At 38.8% G+C, this 25,042-nt stretch overlaps 1 protein-coding gene across 3 annotated transcripts in view; it reads right to left on the minus strand.

Moving 5' to 3' along the window:
• GAK (cyclin G associated kinase) overlaps window positions 1-25,042 on the minus strand; it is a 799,358-nt gene that overhangs the window by 202,671 nt on the left and 571,645 nt on the right. For all 3 annotated transcript variants that reach the window (XM_053702755.1, XM_053702754.1, XM_053702753.1), the window contains exon 19: window positions 17,185-17,378. In XM_053702755.1, the coding sequence (XP_053558730.1) occupies window positions 17,185-17,378 (194 nt within the window). The remainder of the gene's footprint in view (window positions 1-17,184; window positions 17,379-25,042) is intronic.

Consider the following 25,042-nt stretch of genomic DNA (forward strand, 5'->3'; position numbering starts at 1 on the left):
ATTATGACACTTAGGGAAGTCTCCCTAAGTGTGATGCGGGAATCCAGACGTGGACCCGTTGCTCAGTGTGCCTAGAGGGATATGGCTGCACCTCACTGACGAGGCCCACAATAGGCCGAAACGTACGTCTGGGGTTTTGCGGTTTCTCTTGTTCAGAGAGGGATTGCCTGGTATTTCGGGGCTGGACTGTACTGTGAAGTCAGGATCAGACTGATATGCTACAGGAAAGTTCTTCTCTGTGAAAGGCACATATTGAGCAAAAAGAGGCTGCTTCTAGGGTGGTAACTAGCCATAGAACAAGCTATTATGCTATTGTTCGTTCCCAGGTTGAGCGCTTCTCTCTTTTTATTTATGCAAAAAACGGTACTGTGCCTTTAAGAGAAAAAAACTACCACATAAACTGCAAAACAGTGTTAAAAAGTAGTAAACTCTACGAAATTTTTAGTGTGTATAAGAGACTAAAATAGCATTGCACCCACTTGCAAATGGATGATTAACCCCTTAGGCCCCAAACCGGATTAGAAAAACGGTAAAACCATTAAAAAACAGTCAAACACACTGCCACAGCTCTGCTGTGGCTCCTACCTGCCCTTAAACACGATTTTTGCAGGAAAAAAAACCTCTATAGTGGTCCTAGATGCCAGAGGACTTCTTTAGGGAAGCTGGATGTCTCAGTCTGAATATCAACTGCGCATAAAGTGCGCAAAAAAAGGCCCCTCCCACCATGCACTCATGTCAGAGGGCCTTAAAAAAGTACTCATAGGAGTAATCTAACAAGCCATGTGGAAAACTAGGCCCCAAATAAAGATTTATCACCCTCAGAGAAAAAACTTTTTTTCTGTAAGTTATGCAAACGTTTTTACACTAGGTAATATGAGAGTTAACATGAATATTACCCTTATCTTGTAAGCATGATCCCAGTCGTTAAATCACTGTATCAGGCTTACCTCAAATATACCAGGCACTGTCAGCATTTTCTAGACCTTATCATCTCTCTAGAAAAAAATATACTGAACATACCTCAAAGCAGGTGATCTGCAAACCGTCCCCCCAACTGAAGTTTTCTTTTCATACTCTTCAGTTATGTGTGAGAACAGCAATGGACCTTAGTTACAAACCGCTAAGATCATGAACCTCCAGGCAGATTCTTCTTCCAATTTCTGCCTGAGAGTAAAACAGTACAACGCCGGTACCGTTTAAAAATAACAAACTGTTGATTGAAGGTAAAAAATACTTCCTTTCTTGTCGAGAGTTGCAAGAGAATGACTGGGGGTGGCAGTTAGGGGAGGAGCTATATAGACAGCTCTGCTGTGGGTGTCCTCTTGCAACTTCCTGTTGGGAAGGAGAATATCCCACAAGTAATGGATGAACCCGTGGACTGGATACACCTTTACAAGAGAAAAGTCTATTTCTATAAGCTAACGTTCTTTCAATACATGAAGAACAAAAAGGTACTGGGGGTTCCACCTGGGCATTAAAACATAAGCTACAGGTAACATCCTGCAAAGCCTCTTGATCCATTATACAAAAAAAGAATTTAAAAAAAATCTATTTTTTTTTAATCTTTTAACAAAGGATAATACATAGAACAAAAAAATGTTCTTAAATAAATGTTCCCTTTAAATTTTACCAAATCAAGAAAACCCCCAAGCAACACTCTACACCTCAGCATAATTACTGAGGTGCCCTACCTGTCCTGCAACCCACAGCAAACTGAGGAAAAAAACGGTCACGTTTACAATCCCAATTCCAGAGAAGCAAAAACAGCAAGAAGCCTTCTAAATAGCAGAGCCATCTGAAATATGCGCACCTCACTCTACAGGAAGTGAAGAAAAGCGCCAAAAAATACTCTGACATCAAAGAATCAGAACCTCCATAAAAGGGGCCTTTTTTTTTTAAAAAAAACAACTTTCTTGAAAACAGGCTTAAAAACCAACAATAAAACCCCTCAATAAAAACAGAATTTATGCTTACCTGATAACGTACTTTCTACAACGGTGTGTCCGGTCCACAGCGTCATCCTTACTTGTGGGATATTCTCTTCCCCAACAGGAAATGGCAAAGAGCCCAGCAAAGCTGGTCACATGATCCATAGTGAAAAAGGGTGTGTGTACAAGCGCTAAGGTAATCCCCAAGCTGTATCCAAACAGAGATCCTAACCAACCTCCAAAAAATATGCACAAGTAGTAAGAAGTGAATACAGCGCCAACAAGAGGCCAAGGGATAAATATACTCACAGAGAGATAAAAGAAGATTATTTAATGAACCATGTTAAAAAGCATCAGTAATAAAAGACTATATATAAAAAATGTAAAAAGCACATATAAATAAAATTACAAATACAGGAATATCTTACAGAAGCGGCTCAAAGGGCCAAAGCTGATAATTACAATAAAAACAGAGGTAATAACAGGTGATCAGTGTGAGTGGTACACCAGAATAAGAGTGTATACTAATAAAACAGAATTAGCCTAAGTACAACTGTACTGTCAGCTGCTCCTATGGTATCCTAAAAAGTGTCCCTGTAAAAAAAGAAATTCACAACATAGTGTATCCACTGAGTCTTGAGAAAGGCCCTTTTTTGAGGGCAGAAACGCGTTGACATATTGGTAAGCATTACTTTAATCTTTACTTCATTCTCATATTGGATACACTATGTTGTGAATTTCTTTTTTTACAGGGACACTTTTTAGGATACCATAGGAGCAGCTGACAGGTGCTAGGATCCAATCAGCTACTTCAGCAACCACACTCAGGAATTTGGATCTGTTAAAGTAACTAACATTGGAAGGAATCAATTTCCTCCCTTTCACCTTGCTTTTCATCACCCATTTTTTCCATTTTTTTTGTTTTGATTGACTTATTTTTGTTCTTCACTAACATTTGTTGATCAACTTTTTGAACACTTTTTTGGATTATATTTTATATTTTATTTTTTATGTTATTGCATATTGTGTATTTTATTTTTTATGTTATTGCATATTGTGTATTTTATTTAATTATATCTTAACCTCACTGGATTAAGTAGCTAGCATTTTTATATCCATTTGCACTCACTCAATTATTTTGCTACCCCCCTTTTTTTGCACTGCAGTGCATTTTTCTATTTTTTGGAACACTATTTTTGTAACACTAATTTTGAACACTATTGTTTGTATTATTGTTTATTAGTTTTTTGCTTGATGCACTTGCTACAGTTGTACTTAGGCTAATTCTGTTTTATTAGTATACACTCTTATTCTGGTGTACCACTCACACTGATCACCTGTTATTACCTCTGTTTTTATTGTAATTATCAGCTTTGGCCCTTTGAGCCGCTTCTGTAAGATATTCCTGTATTTGTAATTTTATTTATATGTGCTTTTTACATTTTTTATATATAGTCTTTTATTACTGATGCTTTTTAACATGGTTCATTAAATAATCTTCTTTTATCTCTCTGTGAGTATATTTATCCCTTGGCCTCTTGTTGGCGCTGTATTCACTTCTTACTACTGGTCACATGATCCCTCCTAGGCTCCGCCTACCCCAGTCATTCGACCGACGTACAGAAGGAAATATGCATAGGAGAAACCATATGATACCGTGGTGACTGTAGTTAGAAAAAATAATTCATCAGACCTGATTTAAAAAACCAGCGCGGGCCGTGGACCGGACACACCGTTGGAGAAAGTAATTTATCAGGTAAGCATAAATTCTGTTTTCTCCAACATAGGTGTGTCCGGTCCACGGCGTCATCCTTACTTGTGGGAACCAATACCAAAGCTTTAGGACACGGATGAAGGGAGGGAGCAAATCAGGTCACCTAAATGGAAGGCACCACGGCTTGCAAAACCTTTCTCCCAAAAATAGCCTCCGAAGAAGCAAAAGTATCAAATTTGTAAAATTTGGCAAAAGTGTGCAGTGAAGACCAAGTCGCTGCCTTACATATCTGGTCAACAGAAGCCTCGTTCTTGAAGGCCCATGTGGAAGCCACAGCCCTAGTGGAGTGAGCTGTGATTCTTTCAGGAGGCTGCCGTCCGGCAGTCTCATAAGCCAATCGGATAATGCTTTTAAGCCAAAAAGAAAGAGAGGTAGAAGTTGCTTTTTGACCTCTCCTTTTACCAGAATAAACAACAAACAAAGAAGATGTTTGTCTGAAATCTTTAGTAGCCTCTAAATAGAATTTTTAGAGCACGGACTACGTCCAAATTGTGTAACAAACGTTCCTTCTTTGAAACTGGATTCGGACACAAAGAAGGTACAACTATCTCCTGGTTAATATTTTTGTTGGAAACAACTTTCGGAAGAAAACCAGGCTTAGTACGCAAAACCACCTTATCTGCATGGAACACCAGATAGGGCGGAGAACACTGCAGAGCAGATAACTCTGAAACTCTTCTAGCAGAAGAAATTGCAACCAAAAACAAAACTTTCCAAGATAATAACTTAATATCTACGGAATGTAAGGGTTCAAACGGAACCCCTTGAAGAACTGAAAGAACTAGATTTAGACTCCAGGGAGGAGTCAAAGGTCTGTAAACAGGCTTGATTCTAACCAGAGCCTGAACAAACGCTTGAACGTCTGGCACAGCTGCCAGCCTTTTGTGAAGTAGAACAGATAAAGCAGAGATCTGTCCCTTCAGAGAACTTGCAGATAATCCTTTCTCCAAACCTTCTTGTAGAAAGGATAGAATCTTAGGAATTTTTATCTTGTTCCATGGGAATCCTTTAGATTCACACCAACAGATATATTTTTTCCATATTTTATGATAAATCTTTCTAGTTACAGGCTTTCTAGCCTGAATCAGAGTATCTATTACAGAATCTGAAAACCCACGCTTTGATAAAATCAAGCGTTCAATCTCCAAGCAGTCAGTTGGAGGGAAACCAGATTCGGATGTTCGAATGGACCTTGAACAAGAAGGTCCTGTCTCAAAGGTAGCTTCCATGGTGGAGCCGATGACATATTCACCAGGTCTGCATACCAAGTCCTGCGTGGCCACGCAGGAGCTATCAAGATCACCGAAGCCCTCTCCTGATTGATCCTGGCTACCAGCCTGGGAATGAGAGGAAACGGTGGGAATACATAAGCTAGGTTGAAGGTCCAAGGTGCTACTAGTGCATCTACTAGAGTCGCCTTGGGATTCCTGGATCTGGACCCGTAACAAGGAACCTTGAAGTTCTGACGAGAGGCCATCAGATCCATGTCTGGAATGCCCCATAACTGAGTTATTTGGGCAAAGATTTCCGGATGGAGTTCCCACTCCCCCGGATGGAATGTCTGACGACTCAGAAAATCCGCTTCCCAATTTTCCACTCCTGGGATGTGGATTGCAGACAAGTGGCAGGAGTGATCCTCCGCCCATTGAATTATCTTGGTCACTTCCTCCATCGCCAGGGAACTCCCTGTTCCCCCCTGATGGTTGATACATGCAACAGTCGTCATGTTGTCTGATTGAAACCTTATGAATCTGGCCCTTGCTAGATGAGGCCAAGCTTTGAGAGCATTGAATATCGCTCTCAGTTCCAGAATGTTTATCGGGAGAAGAGATTCTTCCCGAGACCATAGACCCTGAGCTTTCACGGGTTCCCAGACCGCACCCCAGCCCACCAGACTGGCGTCGGTCGTGACAATGACCCACTCTGGTCTGCGGAAGCTCATTCCCTGTGACAGGTTGTCCAGGATCAGCCACCAACGGAGTGAATCTCTGGTCTTTTGATCTACTTGAATCGTCGGAGACAAGTCTGTATAATCCCCATTCCACTGTCTGAGCATGCACAGTTGTAATGGTCTTAGATGAATTCGTGCAAAAGGAACTATGTCCATTGCTGCAACCATCAATCCTATTACTTCCATGCACTGCGCTATGGAAGGACGAAGAACAGAATGAAGTACTTGACAAGAGCTTAGAAGTTTTGATTTTCTGACCTCTGGCAGAAAAATCCTCATTTCTAAGGAATCTATTATTGTTCCCAAGAAGGGAACTCTTGTTGACGGGGACAGAGAACTTTTTTCTTTGTTCACTTTCCATCCGTGAGATCTGAGAAAGGCTAGGACGATGTCCGTATGAGCCTTTGCTTTTGACAGAGACGACGCTTGAATCAGGATGTCGTCCAAGTAAGGTACTACTGCAATGCCCCTTGGTCTTAGAACCGCTAGAAGGGACCCTAGTACCTTTGTGAAAATTCTCGGAGCAGTGGCTAATCCGAATGGAAGTGCCACAAACTGGTAATGCTTGTCCAGAAAAGCGAACCTTAGGAACTGATGATGTTCCTTGTGGATAGGAATATGTAGGTACGCATCCTTTAAATCCACCGTGGTCATAAATTGACCTTCCTGGTGGTAGGAAGGATCGTTCGAATGGTTTCCATTTTGAACGATGGAACCCTGAGAAATTTGTTTAGGATCTTGAGATCTAAAATTGGTCTGAATGTTCCCTCTTTTTTGGGAACTATGAACAGGTTGGAGTAAAACCCCATCCCTTGTTCTCCTATTGGAACTGGATGAATTACTCCGATCTTTAACAGGTCTTCTACACAATGTAAGAATGCCTGTCTTTTTATTTGGTTTGAAGATAATTGAGACCCGTGGAACCTTCCCCTTGGGGGTAGTTCCTTGAATTCCAGGAGATAACCTTGAGAGACTATTTCTAGTGCCCAAGGATCCTGAACATCTCTTGCCCAAGCCTGAGCAAAGAGAGAAAGTCTGCCCCCCACCAGATCCGGTCCCGGATCGGGGGCCATCCCTTCATGCTGTTTTGGTAGCAGTGGCAGGCTTCTTGGCCTGCTTACCCTTGTTCCAGCCTTGCATCGGTCTCCAGGCTGGTTTGGGTTGAGAAGTATTACCCTCTTGCTTAGAGGATGTAGAATTAGAGGCTGGTCCGTTTCTGCGAAAGGGACGAAAATTAGGCTTATTTTTAGCCTTAAAAGACCTATCCTGAGGAAGGGCGTGGCCCTTTCCCCCGGTGATGTCTGAAATAATCTCTTTCAAATCAGGACCAAACAGTGTTTTACCCTTGAAAGGGATGTTAAGCAATTTTGTCTTGGAAGACACATCCGCTGACCAAGACTTTAGCCAAAGCGCTCTGCGCGCCACGATAGCAAACCCTGAATTTTTCGCCGCTAATCTAGCTGATTGCAAAGCGGCACCTAAAATAAAAGAGTTAGCCAATTTAAGTGCTTGAACTCTGTCCATAACCTCCTCATACGAGGATTCTTTATTGAGCGACTTTTCTAGTTCTTCGAACCAGAAACACGCTGCCGTAGTGACAGGAACAATGCATGAAATTGGTTGTAGAAGGTAACCTTGCTGAACAAACATCTTTTTAAGCAAACCCTCTAATTTTTTATCCATAGGATCTTTGAAAGCACAACTATCTTCTATGGGAATAGTAGTGCGTTTGTTTAGAGTAGAGACCGCCCCCTCGACCTTGGGGACTGTCTGCCATAAGTCCTTTCTGGGGTCGACTATAGGAAATAATTTCTTAAATATAGGGGGAGGAACAAAAGGTATGCCGGGCCTTTCCCACTCCTTATTTACTATGTCCGCCACCCGCTTGGGTATAGGAAAAGCATCGGGGGGCACCGGAACCTCTAGGAACTTGTCCATCTTACATAATTTCTCTGGAATGACCAAATTGTCACAATCATCCAGAGTAGATAATACCTCCTTAAGCAGTGTGCGGAGATGTTCTAATTTAAATTTAAATGTTACAACATCAGGTTCAGCTTGTTGAGAAATTTTTCCTGAATCTGAAATTTCTCCCTCAGACAAAACCTCCCTCCTGGCTCCGTGAGGGTATGTCAGAACAGTTATCATCAGCGTCCTCTTGCTCTTCAGTGTTTAAAACAGAGCAATCGCGCTTTCTCTGATAAGTAGGCATTTTAGATAAAATGTTTGCAATAGAATTATCCATAACAGCCGTTAATTGTTGCATGGTAATATGTATTGGCGCACTAGATGTACTAGGGGCCTCTTGTGTGGGCAAAACTGGTGTAGACACAGAAGGGGATGATGCAGTATCATGCTTACTCCCCTCATTTGAGGAATCATCTTGGGCAATATCATTATCTGTGGCATCATTGTCCCTACTTTGTTTGGACACTATGGCACAATCATCACATATATTTAAATGGGGAGAAACCTTGGCTTTCATACATATAGAACATTGCTTATCTGATGGTTCAGACATGTTAAACAGGCTTAAACTAGTCAACAAAGCACAAAAAACGTTTTAAAATAAAACCGTTACTGCCACTTTAAATTTTAAACTGAACACACTTTATTACTGAATATGTGAAAAAGCATGAAGGAATTGTTCAAAATTCCCAAAATTTCACCACAGTGTCTTAAAGCCTTAAAAGTATTGCACACCAAATTTGAAAGCTTTAACCCTTAAAATAACGGAACCGGAGCCGTTTTTACATTTAACCCCTATACAGTCCCAGGTATCTGCTTTGCTGAGACCCAACCAAGCCCAGAGGGGAATACGATACCAAATGACGCCTTCTATAAGCTTTTTCAGTGGTTCTTAGCTCCTCACACATGCATCTGCATGCCTTGCTTTCCAAAAACAACTGCGCATTAGTGGCGCGAAAATGAGGCTCTGCCTATGACTAGAAAAGGCCCCCATCTGAAAAAGGTGTCCAATACAGTGCCTGCCATTTTTTAACAACAATCCCCAAGATTATAATAACTATTAAGAGTTATAATCTGCCAAATATGCTTAGCAAAGTAATCGTTTTAGCCCAGAAAAATGTCTACCAGTTTTTTAAGCCCTTATAAAGCCCTTTATTCTTTTACTTAATCTAAGAAAATGGCTTACCGGTCCCCATAGGGGAAATGACAGCCTTCCAGCATTACATAGTCTTGTTAGAAATGTGGCCAGTCATACCTCAAGCAGAAAAGTCTGCCAACTGTTTCCCCCAACTGAAGTTACTTCATCTCAACAGTCCTGTGTGGAAACAGCAATCGATTTTAGTAACGTTTGCTAAAATCATCTTCCTCTTACAAACAGAAATCTTCATCTCTTTTCTGTTTCAGAGTAAATAGTACATACCAGCACTATTTTAAAATAACAAACACTTGATTGAAGGATAAAAACTACATTTAAACACCAAAAAACTCTTAACCATCTCCGTGGAGATGTTGCCGGTGCAACGGCAAAGAGAATGACTGGGGTAGGCGGAGCCTAGGAGGGATCATGTGACCAGCTTTGCTGGGCTCTTTGCCATTTCCTGTTGGGGAAGAGAATATCCCACAAGTAAGGATGACGCCGTGGACCGGACACACCTATGTTGGAGAAAGTACATAACCGTTACTAAAAACGGATACTCACTGAGCCATCAATAAAATAAATAACTCCTTACACTAACACTGCCTGCAAAAACTGCCATAAAAACCTGCACCCTGACAGGAATAATAAAAAACGTCCCGCTGCAGCGATTTAGCTAAATAAGTACCACATTTTTTCCTGCTTACATAGAAAAATAAAACTGGCACTTACCTTAAGATTATCTGTCTGGCAGTAGGACAGCTCACCTGGTTTGAGAGGATGCCATCCCTCACATGGACCTGTGGAAATACAGAAAGACTGAGTAAACTTACTCAGGCTATCTAAATAGGGCAGCAAAATGTTTTGGGAAAACGCAGTGAGGATTGTACCCCACAAGTTCCCAATTTCTTAAAAGCCACCACTGCCCTACTGAAGAGACTAACATAGGCTAAGGCTAGACCCTTTAGAAAGATCAGAGCAAACCTACTCTGCTTTTAAAATAAAAAAATCTTAATTTTAGATCAGACATAAAAAAAAAAAAAAATGGATAAATAAAAATCTATAGAACAAAATTAAATTGACATCTAGAGACATCTTCTTCTTCCGAACAGCAGACAGTAAGCAAATAAATACCAATTGTATTAATACAGTAATCGCACTAGGCCGCAATTTGATATTAAAAGAATGGAAAAGCAAGCAGGCACCTTCAATTTCATGTTTTATAAATCACATATACTCTCAAATAGTTTTTGAAAAATTAACTATATCGCCACTAAATAAGAGAAAAAACACAATTTATGTAAGAACTTACCTGATAAATTCATTTCTTTCATATTAGCAAGAGTCCATGAGCTAGTGACGTATGGGATATACATTCCTACCAGGAGGGGCAAAGTTTCCCAAACCTCAAAATGCCTATAAATACACCCCTCACCACACCCACAATTCAGTTTAACGAATAGCCAAGAAGTGGGGTGACAAAAAAGTGCGAAAGCATATAAAATAAGGAATTGGAATAATTGTGCTTTATACAAAAAAATCAAAACCACCACAAAAAAGGGCGGGCCTCATGGACTCTTGCTAATATGAAAGAAATGAATTTATCAGGTAAGTTCTTACATAAATTATGTTTTCTTTCATGTAATTAGCAAGAGTCCATGAGCTAGTGACGTATGGGATAATGACTACCCAAGATGTGGATCTTTCCACACAAGAGTCACTAGAGAGGGAGGGATAAAATAAAGACAGCCAATTCCTGCTGAAAATAATCCACACCCAAAATAAAGTTTAATGAAAAACATAAGCAGAAGATTCAAACTGAAACCGCTGCCTGAAGTACTTTTCTACCAAAAACTGCTTCAGAAGAAGAAAATACATCAAAATGGTAGAATTTAGTAAAAGTATGCAAAGAGGACCAAGTTGCTGCTTTGCAGATCTGGTCAACCGAAGCTTCATTCCTAAACGCCCAGGAAGTAGAAACTGACCTAGTAGAATGAGCCGTAATTCTCTGAGGCGGAGTTTTACCCGACTCAACATAGGCAAGATGAATTAAAGATTTCAACCAAGATGCCAAAGAAATGGCAGAAGCTTTCTGGCCTTTTCTAGAACCGGAAAAGATAACAAATAGACTAGAAGTCTTACGGAAAGATTTCGTAGCTTCAACATAATATTTCAAAGCTCTAACAACATCCAAAGAATGCAACGATTTCTCCTTAGAATTCTTAGGATTAGGACATAATGAAGGAACCACAATTTCCCTACTAATGTTGTTGGAATTCACAACTTTAGGTAAAAATTCAAAAGAAGTTCGCAACACCGCCTTATCCTGATGAAAAATCAGAAAAGGAGACTCACAAGAAAGAGCAGATAATTCAGAAACTCTTCTGGCAGAAGAGATGGCCAAAAGGAACAAAACTTTCCAAGAAAGTAATTTAATGTCCAATAAATGCATAGGTTCAAACGGAGAAGCTTGAAGAGCTCCCAGAACCAAATTCAAACTCCAAGGAGGAGAAATTGACTTAATAACAGGTTTTATACGTACCAAAGCTTGAACAAAACAATGAATATCAGGAAGAATAGCAATCTTTCTATGAAAAAGAACTGAAAGAGCAGAGATTTGTCCTTTCAAAGAACTTGCGGACAAACCCTTATCTAAACCATCCTGAAGAAACTGTAAAATTCTTGGTATTCTAAAAGAATGCCAAGAAAAATGATGAGAAAGACACCAAGAAATATAAGTCTTCCAGACTCTATAATATATCTCTCGAGATACAGATTTACGAGCCTGTAACATAGTATTAATGACAGAGTCAGAGAAACCTCTTTGACCAAGAATCAAGCGTTCAATCTCCATACCTTTAAATTTAAGGATTTCAGATCCTGATGGAAAAAGGGACCTTGTGACAGAAGGTCTGGTCTTAACGGAAGAGTCCACGGTTGGCAAGAGGCCATCCGGACAAGATCCGCATACCAAAACCTGTGAGGCCATGCCGGAGCTACCAGCAGAACAAACGAGCATTCCTTCAGAATCTTGGAGATTACTCTTGGAAGAAGAACTAGAGGCGGAAAGATATAGGCAGGATGATACTTCCAAGGAAGTGATAATGCATCCACTTCCTCCGCCTGAGGATCCCGGGATCTGGACAGATACCTGGGAAGTTTCTTGTTTAGATGGGACGCCATCAGATCTATTTCTGGAAGTTCCCACATTTGAACAATCTGAAGAAATACCTCTGGGTGAAGAGACCATTCGCCCGGATGCAACGTTTGGCGACTGAGATAATCCGCTTCCCAATTGTCTATACCTGGGATATGAACCGCAGAGATTAGACAGGAGCTGGATTCCGCCCAAACCAAAATTCGAGATACTTCTTTCATAGCCAGAGGACTGTGAGTCCCTCCTTGATGATTGATGTATGCCACAGTTGTGACATTGTCTGTCTGAAAACAAATGAATGATTCTCTCTTCAGAAGAGGCCAAAACTGAAGAGCTCTGAAAATTGCACGGAGTTCCAAAATATTGATCGGTAATCTCACCTCCTGAGATTCCCAAACTCCTTGTGCTGTCAGAGATCCCCACACAGCTCCCCAACCCGTGAGACTTGCATCTGTTGAAATTACAGTCCAGGTCGGAAGCACAAAAGAAGCCCCCTGAATTAAACGATGGTGATCTGTCCACCATGTTAGAGAGTGACGAACAATCGGTTTTAAAGATATTGTTTGAGATATCTTCGTGTAATCCTTGCACCATTGCTTCAGCATACAGAGCTGAAGAGGTCGCATGTGAAAACAAGCAAAGGGGATCGCGTCCGATGCAGCAGTCATAAGACCTAGAATTTCCATGCATAAGGCTACCGAAGGGAATGATTGTGACTGAAGGTTTCGACAAGCTGCAATCAATTTTAGACGTCTCTTGTCTGTTAAAGACAGAGTCATGGACACTGAATCCATCTGGAAACCCAGAAAGGTTACCCTTGTCTGAGGAATCAAAGAACTTTTTTGTAAATTGATCCTCCAACCATGATCTTGAAGAAACAACACAAGTCGATTCGTATGAGATTCTGCTAAATGTAAAGACTGAGCAAGTACCAAGATATCGTCCAAATAAGGAAATACCACAATACCCTGTTCTCTGATTACAGACAGAAGGGCACCGAGAACCTTTGTAAAAATTCTTGGAGCTGTAGCTAGGCCAAATGGCAGAGCCACAAACTGGTAATGCTTGTCCAGAAAAGAGAATCTCAGGAACTGATAATGATCTGGATGAATCGGAATATGCAGATATGCATCCTGTAAATCTATTGTGGACATATAATTCCCTTGCTGAACAAAAGGCAAGATAGTCCTTACAGTTACCATTTTGAACGTTGGTATTCGTACATAACGATTCAATATTTTTAGATCCAGAACTGGTCTGAAGGAGTTCTCCTTCTTTGGTACAATGAAGAGATTTGAATAAAACCCCATCCCCTGTTCCGGAACTGGAACTGGCATAATTACTCCAGTCAACTCTAGATCTGAAACACATTTCAGAAACGCTTGAGCTTTTACTGGATTTACTGGGACACGGGAAAGAAAAAATCTCTTTGCAGGAGGTCTCATCTTGAAACCAATCCTGTACCCTTCTGAAACAATGTTCTGAATCCAAAGATTGTGAACAGAATTGATCCAAATTTCTTTGAAAAAACGTAACCTGCCCCCTACCAGCTGAGCTGGAATGAGGGCCGCACCTTCATGTGGACTTAGAAGCAGGCTTTGCCTTTCTAGCTGGCTTGGATTTATTCCAGACTGGAGATGGTTTCCAAACTGAAACTGCTCCTGAAGATGAAGGATCAGGCTTTTGTTCTTTGTTGAAACGAAAGGAACGAAAACGATTATTAGCCCTACTTTTACCTTTAGATTTTTTATCCTGTGGTAAAAAAGTTCCTTTCCCACCAGTAACAGTTGAAATGATGGAATCCAACTGAGAACCAAATAATTTGTTACCCTGGAAAGAAATAGAAAGTAAAGTTGATTTAGAAGCCATATCAGCATTCCAAGTTTTAAGCCATAAAGCTCTTCTAGCTAAAATAGCTAGAGACATAAACCTGACATCAACTCTGATAATATCAAAAATGGCATCACAGATAAAATTATTAGCATGTTGTAGAAGAATAATAATATCATGAGAATCACGATGTGATACTTGTTGCGCTAAAGTTTCCAACCAAAAAGTTGAAGCTGCAGCAACATCCGCCAAAGATATAGCAGGTCTAAGAAGATTACCTGAACACAGATAAGCTTTTCTTAGGAAGGACTCAATTTTCCTATCTAGAGGATCCTTAAACGAAGTACCATCTGACGTAGGAATAGTAGTACGTTTAGCAAGGGTAGAAATAGCCCCATCAACTTTAGGGATTTTGTCCCAAAATTCCAATCTGTCAGACGGCACAGGATATAAATGCTTAAAACGTTTAGAAGGAGTAAATGAATTACCCAATTTATCCCATTCTTTGGATATTACTGCAGAAATAGCATTAGGAACAGGAAAAACTTCTGGAATAACCACAGGAGCTTTAAATACCTTATCCAAACGTTTAGAATTAGTATCAGGAGGACCAGAATCCTCTATTTCTAAAGCAATTAGTACTTCTTTAAGTAAAGAACGAACAAATTCCATTTTAAATAAATATGAAGATTTATCAGCATCAACCTCAGAGACAGAATCCTCTGAACCAGAGGAGTCATCAGAATCAGAATGATGATGTTCATTTAAAAATTCATCTGTAGGAAGAGAAGTTTTAAAAGATTTTTTACGTTTACTAGAAGGAGAAATAACAGACATAGCCTTCTTTATGGATTCAGAAACAAAATCTCTTATATCATCAGAAACATTCTGCACCTTAGATGTTGAAGGAACTGCAACAGGCAATGGTACTTTACTAAAGGAAATATTATCTGCTTTAACAAGTTTGTCATGACAATCAATACAAACAACAGCTGGAGAAATGGCTACCAAAAGTTTACAGCAGATGCACTTAGCTTTGGTAGATTCAGCACTTGACAGCGATTTTCCTGTAGTATCTTCTGACTCAGATGCAACGTGAGACATCTTGCAATATGTAAGAGAAAAAACAACATATATATAAAGCAAAATTGATCAAATTCCTTAAATGACAGTTTCAGGAATGGGAAAAAATGCCAAGAACAAGCCTCTAGCAACCAGAAGCAATAAAAAATGAGACTTAAATAATTGAGACTAAAGCGACGCCCATATTATTTGGCGCCTAAATGCTTTTTGGCGCCAAAATGACGCCACATCCGGAACGCCGACATTTTTGGCGTGAAATAACGTCAAAAAATGACGTAACTTCCGGCGACACGTATGACGCCGGAAACGGAAATAGAATTTTGCGCCAAAAAAGTCCGCGCCAAAAATGACGTAATAAAATGAAGCATTTTCAGCCCCCGCGAGCCTAATAGCCCACCGGAAAGAGTCAAATTTTTGAAGGTAAGAAAAAATGAATAAATCAAAAAATGCATTATCCCAAATATGAAACTGACTGTCTGAAAATAAGGAAAGTTGAACATTCTGAGTCAAGGCAAATAAATGTTTGAATACATATATTTAGAGCTTTATAACAAAGTGCCCAACCATAGCTTGGAGTGTCACAGAAAATAAGACTTACTTACCCCAGGACACTCATCTACATATAGCAGATAGCCAAACCAGTACTGAAACGAGAATCAGCAGAGGTAATGGTATATATAAGAGTATATCGTCGATCTGAAAAGGGAGGTAAGAGATGAATCTCTACGACCGATAACAGAGAACCTATGAAATAGACCCCGTAGAAGGAGATCACTGCATTCAAATAGGCAATACTCTTCTCACATCCCTCTGACATTCACTGCACGCTGAGAGGAAAACCGGGCTCCAACTTGCTGCGGAGCGCATATCAACGTAGAATCTAGCACAAACTTACTTCACCACCTCCATCGGAGGCAAAGTTTGTAAAACTGAATTGTGGGTGTGGTGAGGGGTGTATTTATAGGCATTTTGAGGTTTGGGAAACTTTGCCCCTCCTGGTAGGAATGTATATCCCATACGTCACTAGCTCATGGACTCTTGCTAATTACATGAAAGAAACTTAAGTTTTTTCTCAAAATGGTTGAAGGTTATTTTAAACTATCCATTAAATATACAATTTTCTCTTATTTATACTTTTCGTAGGACTGAATATTTTGAATCCTTAGTATTATCCAACATTTTTCCTGCAGATTGGTATTAAATTTAGTTGGATACGAAGATGGGGTGATGTCGGGGTGTTTGAATAGACACAGGAGGAAAAATCCCTCCCCTTTTCCTTTTTTTCCCTTCCTCGTTATGTTTAGTTTCGTTTAGGTTCATTATCCACCATGCCACTTGCTAATGCCCCATTCCTTTGGCTAAACGAGGGGGAACTTATAAAAGGGGGTAATATTTCATTAAGGACAAAAGTTTCTGTTTCTGTCTCTCCCGCTCCCATAGTTCTTTTTCTTTGAGACAAATCTAGTGATATAAATATTAAGATGAAGGATAGCAGATAAGATTGTTCTCTTTTCTTTTCCTTTTATTGTCCATTTTTTTTTTTTTGGTCTGAACAATGTTTAATTATGTGTTTAAAATATGATATTCACTGAGATGTATTTTTTCTCTATTTTGTATACTGCTAATTTTCTTTTTGTCTTAATAAATAAAAATTATGTTAAAAAAAAAAAAAAGACATCAAAACTTCACCTCATCCTTGCATAGCAGGCAAAGAGAATGACTGGGGATTATGCGTAAGGGAAGTGACATATATAGTAGCTTTGCTGTAGTACTCTTTGCCTCCTCCTGCTGGCCAGGAGTAATATTCCCACTAGTAATTGAGGATTCCGTGGACTCACCATATCTTAGGAAAGAAATGTTTCATTCTTTTCATTTTTTTTAAGCCAGAACAGCTTAAATTTGGTGGTATGTAGAGCAGCAAATCATATACATATGACTGTGTGTTGACTGGCTGACAAAAATAGAGCTTTATACAGGGCTCCCTGGAAAATGTGGAAAATGCAAAATCTACATTTAATGTCACTGACCACTATAAATAAATAAATAAATAAATAAATGATAAATTAGATCATGGAGGGAAGATAAAGATCTGAAAAATCATCATCCATATGTTTATACATAAACATTTTCATTAAATACATTTTTATTGTATGAACTTAGCAATTTAGCTAACAGGAACCAAAGTTCTAAAAAGAGAGATGAATTTCAGAAGTAAAAGAAAAAAAATATTTTAGTTAAAAAAAATAATTGATATATTGGTCCACAAGTATTATATCTCATTAAAGATCACTGGATTAAGTAAATTGATATAGTGAGAAAAAGGTCTATGGAAAACAATAAGTGTATAGGATTATTTACCAAACTTTGTTAAGATTTCCTGTTGCTCTTCTCTGCTTGAAAAAAGTATTTTGGGATTTAATCGTTTTGTGTTCAGATTTTCCCAAGGTGGAGTGATACTGGCGGGCCTGTCTCGAGGAGACACTTCTACTTCCAGATTTACTTGAAACAGGTCAGGATATTTTTCTTGGATGTCACATGCATCAAGATCATACCTAAAATATTCCAAACAAACAAATGTTTTTTCCAGTTAAAATTTTTTACAAATTCCCGCCATATTAACTAACAAACTTCTCAATAGTAAATGTATATTTTGGCATATTAAAATGTTTTTGACAGGCAGTAGAGCAAATTGTACAATTTATTACACTTTGCTTAAAGGGACACTGTACTTTTTCTCCCTTACACTACCACTAAACACAGTACGATAGCATAATCAATACATACGTCATAAAAAGATAATGCAATAGCACATAGAAAAAAAAAATCTACTTATTTGAAATTCTATCAAATTTCAAAAGTTAGTTCCATTTTCCGTCCCAATTAATCATGACAACTGTCAGCCAATCACAAACTGCATATATGTATAATTCTGTGAACTGCACATGCTCAGTAGGAGCGAGTGCTTCAGAAAGTGTGCATATAAACATACTGCAGAGTTAGATAATTTAAGTGAATTGGAAAGTTGCTTACAACTGTGTGTTTTTTTCTGAATCCTGAAACTTTAATTTTGACTTTACAGTTTCCAATTACTTTTCATAGCAGCTGTGTGGTATTAAATGTGTTGGAGTATTGGCCTGCAATGCAAAGGGATGATTTATTATTTCTAGTAGCTTTTTAAGGGGTTAATACAGACAACCTGGGATTGCAGAGACAACCAAATGTTTTAACTTTGAAGCAGCTAGATAACTAATATAACTAAATCAAGGTGGATACTTAGATCTATGTCTCCGTATTTGACATCTGTCCAGTTGTTACAGCCTAGATCTCAGCAGAGGGGACACTTAAAGGGACATGAAAACCAAAAACTTTCTTTCACAATTTAGGTAGAACATGCAATTTTAAACAACTTTCCAGTTTACTTCTATTATCAAATTTGATTCATTCTCTTGGTATCATTTGTTGAGAGTAGCAATGCACTACTGGTTTCTAACAGAACACATGGGTGAGCCAATGACAGTATATGCAGCCACCAATCAGCAGCTAGAACATAGGTTCTTTACTGCTCCTGAACTTACATAGATAAACCTTTCAGCAAAGGGTAAAATAAGAAGGAAGCAAATTAAATAACATAAGTAAATTGAAAAGTTGTTTAAAATTGTATGCTCGGTCTGAATCACGAATGTCTAATTATTACTTTACTGTCCCTTTAAGGTGTGAGGAGTGACTCCAGTCTCTGAACAAACCCTACATTGCTGTCCCCAGCTAGAAGCCATAACTCCCTTCCCTTTCCCACGTCTAGTAATTGTAACATAGGCAGACTTCATCTAAGAATATACCATTTGAAGGAATTATTGGGAGTCTCCATTAACTTTTCTTTAAATTGTAAGTTTTAATTGTAAGGCTTGTTTAGGACTTTTGTGCATTTATTTTTTATAATTGTTTTGCAATTGTTTCTCTTTTGTCTGTTGTTTAAATAGCCTTTATATACCATTTCATTTCATGCATTTATTTTTCATTTTCTTTCACTGTGAAACTTTTTTTTAAGTTTAAACTATAAATTTAATCAGATCTGTATTTGTGCTTTAGTAACTGAACTCACAACTTCCTTAAAGGTCCATAAAAAACAACCCTAATGTGTATACAATTAAATTATTAAAGGTTATTTTTAATGCACTTGCCCATTTAGTTATTTTTTAAATTAGTATTTATCGCACCCCCAAATAGGTAAAATAGTCCCACGACAAGCTGTCCAATCAGAATTGCCTTGCTTATCAGACATGGCAGTGCGCACTGAAAGTGGATCACAGTCAACGCCGTTTGATAAGCTAATAGAAGAACTGGTTGCCCCTACCAATGTTTTACATCAGCTCTCCTAGCATGTCATTTTCAGCATTGAACAACAATAGAAAGATGCAAGAAACTATAATTCAATACAATGCTCCTTGTCTATCATCTGATCTGTACATTATAATTTCTCACAGACCTACATATATATCGCCCTTTAGAGATCCGAAAATACACACAACTCACACCCATCACTTACCCAGCAATGTCACGCCCAGATCTACATCAGTCAGCACCTGACAGCGAAAACGATTGCACCAATCGAATGGCGCTGAAGCAGTGCAACTGATCCTAATGCTGGTATTCGATTGGCTGGCTGGTTTAAACCGCAAACTCCGAGCTCCACACTGGAATGTGTGAACTGTGGCACTTTTACTGCTATATTATTGCCTTAGATTATTTTTTTTCCAGGTTTATTTAAACATTTAAAAAGTGTCATGCCACGTAAGCACTTATATAGTGCGTATACAGGATTCAATTTAGTATGGACCTTGTTATTTTTTTTTTTTAAAGCAGAGCATACACCGGATTCACTTTAGTGAGGACCTTGTTATATTTGATTTCTTTAAAAGCAGCAATGAATGACACAGTCTGTGAGGGATACTAAAATCCAATACAAATTTATAATATCTGTGCATGGAAATGTAAATGCCAAAAATCAAAACTCTTGCAAGCTCAAAAAACAAACAAAAAATAAAAATATTAAAAAAAAAATAGGACAGAACTGCTTGAACGCTGGAGTGCGCATGCTCTGGCCTCCATTTTGGGCGTGCAACTCAGATAATAATTGGATGTGGAAACAGCTATTTAAGTGAGCACAGGAATCAATAATGAATTGTAAGAACAAGATCTTTAAATCTGTACATTTTAATTGGTGTACACTGATGATTTTTGAATCAATAAAAATGGTAATAATGGCCCTTTAAGCTTGGAAATAACATTAACAAAGGGTTATTTTTTATATATATTTATTTATAATGTAAACTTTAATGCAACTAATTTCGGGGTAGTCCAAAAGGCCCAGAATAATACGTTTTTGGGTGGTGGTAGTGAATGTTCATGTTTGGGGAGGTGTAGGTGTGATTTTTTTTTTTTTCAAAATTCATCTTTTATTGAGGTGTTAAATAAATACAACATATAATATATGCCCATTTACAATAATATCACAATAGTAGGGTATATAGGATGAGTAAAGATACATATAGTATACATTAGGGATAGATGTTGCAGTTGTACATATGTACAACTATATAATGGATATTTCCTATTATACCCTGATAGAAGAATCACAGGATATAGCATCGACTGAAAAAGGAGATTACCAACATGTGAGAATAGTGCAACCTGTTCATAGAGTGTACTAAAGGGATGAAGTCATAAACTATAAACTATGGCATTAATGTCATGAAAAAATTTGGGCATATCGAAATTAAAGGGACAGTCAACACCAGAATTTTTGTTGTTTTAAAAGATAGATAATCCCTTTATTAGCCATTCCCCAGTTTTGCATAACCAACACAGTTATATTAATATACTTTTTACCTCTGTGATTAACTTGTATCTAAGCATCTTCTGACAGCCCCTGATCATATGACATTTTATTTATTATCTATTGACTTTCATTTTAGCCAATTAGTGCAGTGTCTGCCACGGGCGTGCTCACAATGTTATCTATAGGGTTTACCTGAACTAGCTCTCCCCTGCTGTGTAAAGCAAATACAAAAGCATGTGATTAGAGGTGGCCTTCAAGGGCTTAGAAATTATCATATAAGCCTTCCTAGGTCTAGCTTTAAACTAAGAATACCAAAAGAACAAAGCAAAATTGGTGATAAAAGTAAATTGTAAAGTTGTTTAAAATGCATGCCCTATTTGAAACATGAAAGTTTTTTTTGGACTTGACTGTCCCTTTAAAGCTCATTTTTATTTTTACAAATTAACGAATGTTCCCCACATTGTTCAAGGGGGTAACTTTTGGGCCCAAATAGTCTAGTGTTTCAAAGATGTGGGGATCTAGCCTTTGCCATGGCCACTCTTGGTCCTTAGATATAAGGAAAAATTAGCAACTAATATAGTGTATGAATAGTATACAAAAATATACTTCTATTAATCAGATTAGTTTGACACATCAATAGCGCCTTCTTATATGATCATATTAACACTCTGTTGAGAAAGGGAGAAAAACATCTATTGGACTCTATTAGGTCTTTCTAAGAGCATTACTATGAGCGTAAGAAATAAAAAATTGCAAGACACAGTGAGCATTGACTTAGTGTAACTTAAATATCTAGTGTAAAAGGATGGTCAGCCACAACAAACATTAAAATAAAGCCTCTATATGGGGTAAGTACATATATAAATGTAGGCATATATAGAAATCTAAGAGGTGTGAGGATGCCTCAGCGGTTATATTCTCTCCTAAGGTCTTGATTTATGTTGATGAATTATGCCAAGCTTAAAATAAAGCTTGAGATGAAGTGTAGTTAGTTAATAAGTGCTAGTGGGGTACAGTATGTTGTACATTATATCTATATTCACTAGTAAGTCTGTAACATGCTGTTTCGGCCGCAAACAGCAGACTTTTAAGGTGAGGTAATATAATGTAGGTGCTCCATATAGTTGGGTATATGTTGGTAAATGTATATCAAGCTAGTAACTTAAGAGGTATAGGAAGTTTGTACAAATCATAACAGCCTGCAGAACTGCAATAGGTAAAATTAGACACCTAACTAGTATTCAGGAAAATGTGGCTCAGTATAAGGTAATCACACAACAAATATGACAGGTTCTGTCAGAGAACATGTAATAAGACAGAGAGAACATGTGAAGTAAGAGAGCAATACTATAATGGTAAATGCATTGAACGGAACTGTCCACAACTAACAATGAATGCTATGCGTTTTATACAGACTACTAAGACTAAATCAAGTCCACGGTATGAGAGGTAGTCCCAGACTTTCTGCGGCAAGTAATTAGTTTGCATAACAATGGAAGTAAGAAAGTAAAACCAAGCTGGCTACTAAATGAAAATGGACAGTCCACAATCAACGGTGACAATTGCACAATTGAGAAGGACTATCAGTGATATAGTGATAGAGCCATTACCCGATTCGTTTTCTGAGGCTTAATGGGGTCCTGTGGGGAGTATAATTCAGAGTACATGCCTTTCCGGACCTCATACAGAAGAAGCGCTAAGGAATTCCACTAAATTTCAAAACCAGCGAGATAAAAGGTGGCTAGTAAAGAAAGCTGCAAAGTTCTGTGCATGCACTACATGTGTAGCAGTTATATCTCCGATGAGCTGTGATCTGTTTGTAGATGGAGACATACTGGCTGGCCATGGTAGCAGTTGAGCAGCCGATCTGTGCTTTTCCACTGTAGCTGGAGCAGAGCCGTTGCACCTTGATGGGTCAGGTGCTTGAGATTTAGTATCATGGGCTGCACTCTTTAAGATAGTTCGGTCTCCACTCCCCCATAATCTTGTATCGTTTGTAGTGTCCGCTGGGTGTAGCGACTAGGGTAGGCTGTCAAAGAATTCTTGCATTTTCCGTCCCAGATCTGCTAACAGGCCTTTGATGGTATGGTCCAAGGCTTGTCAATCCATAATGAGGTTGTAATAGTATTAGGTGGCTAGAATATTGGGTATGCAATGTGTAAATTGAAGGTCGTTGTATAAGAAATTAGCAGTTAGACATTCCCTGCTTTACCCAGGTGACCGGGGGGGGGGTATTAGAAAACTCGTAGTAGGCCCCCGCCTAATTATTAAATGGTCTGATTGGGACTCCAGCTGAGTTGCTCAGCATAATAGTAATGTCTTTAGGTGTAGTAACTTCACCTCACTCTGGCTCCTTGTTTAGGGTTATTTTTTTGTCAATGGCACAGTGTTCTCCAATAATCTGCGGATTATTTAGATTGATTCTAAAGCTCTCATTTTTGCTTCCAGCATGGCCGCCGTCCGGACACGCCCACCTGTAGGTATGATTAATGTGAGTTGGCTCTTATGACCTGGTAAGAATTTGGGATAAGGCAGTTGAAGACCCTGTATGTTTAATCATTTAATGCCCACACTCTCCCTGTTGCCACACCTTGGCAATTAGCTTGGTTTGTGGCAAGGGAGTAAAAATAGTAAATATTTGTGAACATTGAGTTATGGGGTGGTGTAGGTAGGATTTGGGGTGGTTTGTAGGCCCTGGTAAAGAATTGGAATACTGTAGCTGGAGACCCTGTGCTTTTAACCCTTTCATGACTGCAATCTCCTCACTGTGACAGCTAGACAAGTAGTTCTGTGTGTGTGTGGCAAATTGAAGGCAGAAGCTGGCGTTTAGCCCTGCATGGAGTAAATAGACTGTTAAGTTTAGTTAACCCTGTGTTGTACACTATTGATACTGGTTATAATAATTAGGGGTTTGGAGTAATAAACCTCTCATAACCCCTTGTCCCCTTAGAGCCTCACAGGTAGAGGTGGTACACTCCTGTCTGTGACATGGCATTTGTGTGGGTATATAGTGAGAAAGATATGTGAGCTCAACACGTTTGAATGGGCATGTTTTTGGGAACAATGATTGATGGTTTTCAATGAGAAAAAAAAAACCTCTAGGAAATAATCACCAAAATACAATAAATTTCTATATCTTGGCACATATCTCTGGGTAATATTTGCCAGTGAAAACTTCTCTCCCAAGTGGTGGACAGAACTGCCCACTCCCATGGTTAACTGTATTAAAGGTTACCAAGCACCGCCCCCTTCTCCTACTAGTAGTGTCCAGCAAAACAGATTGTTCAGGAAAATGGGAGGGACCCTGGTAAGTATTACCCAGGGATATGGGCCGAAATATAAAAAGTGCTTGTATTTTGGTGATAATTCCTAGTTATATTGGCCCTCCCTGATAATTACCAGTGGGAAGATAAAGAAGTATACAAAAATAAAAGGGTGGCAAAAAGAAACTGACACAATAAATGGTGCAAAAAAACATAATTTATGTAAGAACTTACCTGATAAATTAATTTCTTTCATAGTGGCAAGAGTCCATGAGCTAGTGACATATGGGATATTCATTTCTACCAGGAGGGAGCAAAGTTTCCCAAACCTCAAAATGCCTATAAATATACCTCCCACCACACACATACCTCAGTTTTAACATATAGCCAAGTAGTGAGGTGTAAAAAAGGAGTAGAAAAGCATACAAAAAGAGGAATTGGAAAAAAATAATGTGCTTTTATACAAAAAAATTCATAACCACCAAAAAAACATAATTTATGCTTACCTGATAAATTTATTTCTCTTGTAGTGTAGTCAGTCCACGGGTCATCCATTACTTATGGGATTATATCTCTTCCCTAACAGGAAGTTGCAAGAGGATCACCCAAGCAGATCTGCTATATAGCTCCTCCCCTCACATGTCATATCCAGTCATTCGACCGAAACAAGACGAGAAAGGAGAAACCATAGGGTGCAGTGGTGACTGGAGTTAAATTAAAAATTTTTGAACTGCCTTAAAAGACAGGGCAGGCCGTGGACTGACTACACTACAAGAGAAATAAATTTATCAGGTAAGCATAAATTATGTTTTCTCTTGTTAAGTGTAGTCAGTCCACGGGTCACCAATACCAAAGCTAAAGTACACGGATGAAGGGAGGGACAAGGCAGGAACTTTAAACGGAGGGAACCACTGCCTGAAGTACCTTTCTCCCAAAAATAGCCTCAGAAGAAGCAAAAGTGTCAAATTTGTAATACTTTGAAAAAGTGTGAAATGAAGACCAAGTCGCAGCCTTGCAAATCTGTTCAACAGAAGCCTCATTTTTAAAGGCCCAGGTGGAAGCCACAGCTCTAGTGGAATGAGCTGTAATTCTTTCAGGAGGCTGCTGTCCAGCAGTC

This window comes from Bombina bombina, chromosome 2 (genome assembly GCF_027579735.1).
Source record: "Bombina bombina isolate aBomBom1 chromosome 2, aBomBom1.pri, whole genome shotgun sequence".
NCBI lineage: Eukaryota > Metazoa > Chordata > Amphibia > Anura > Bombinatoridae > Bombina > Bombina bombina.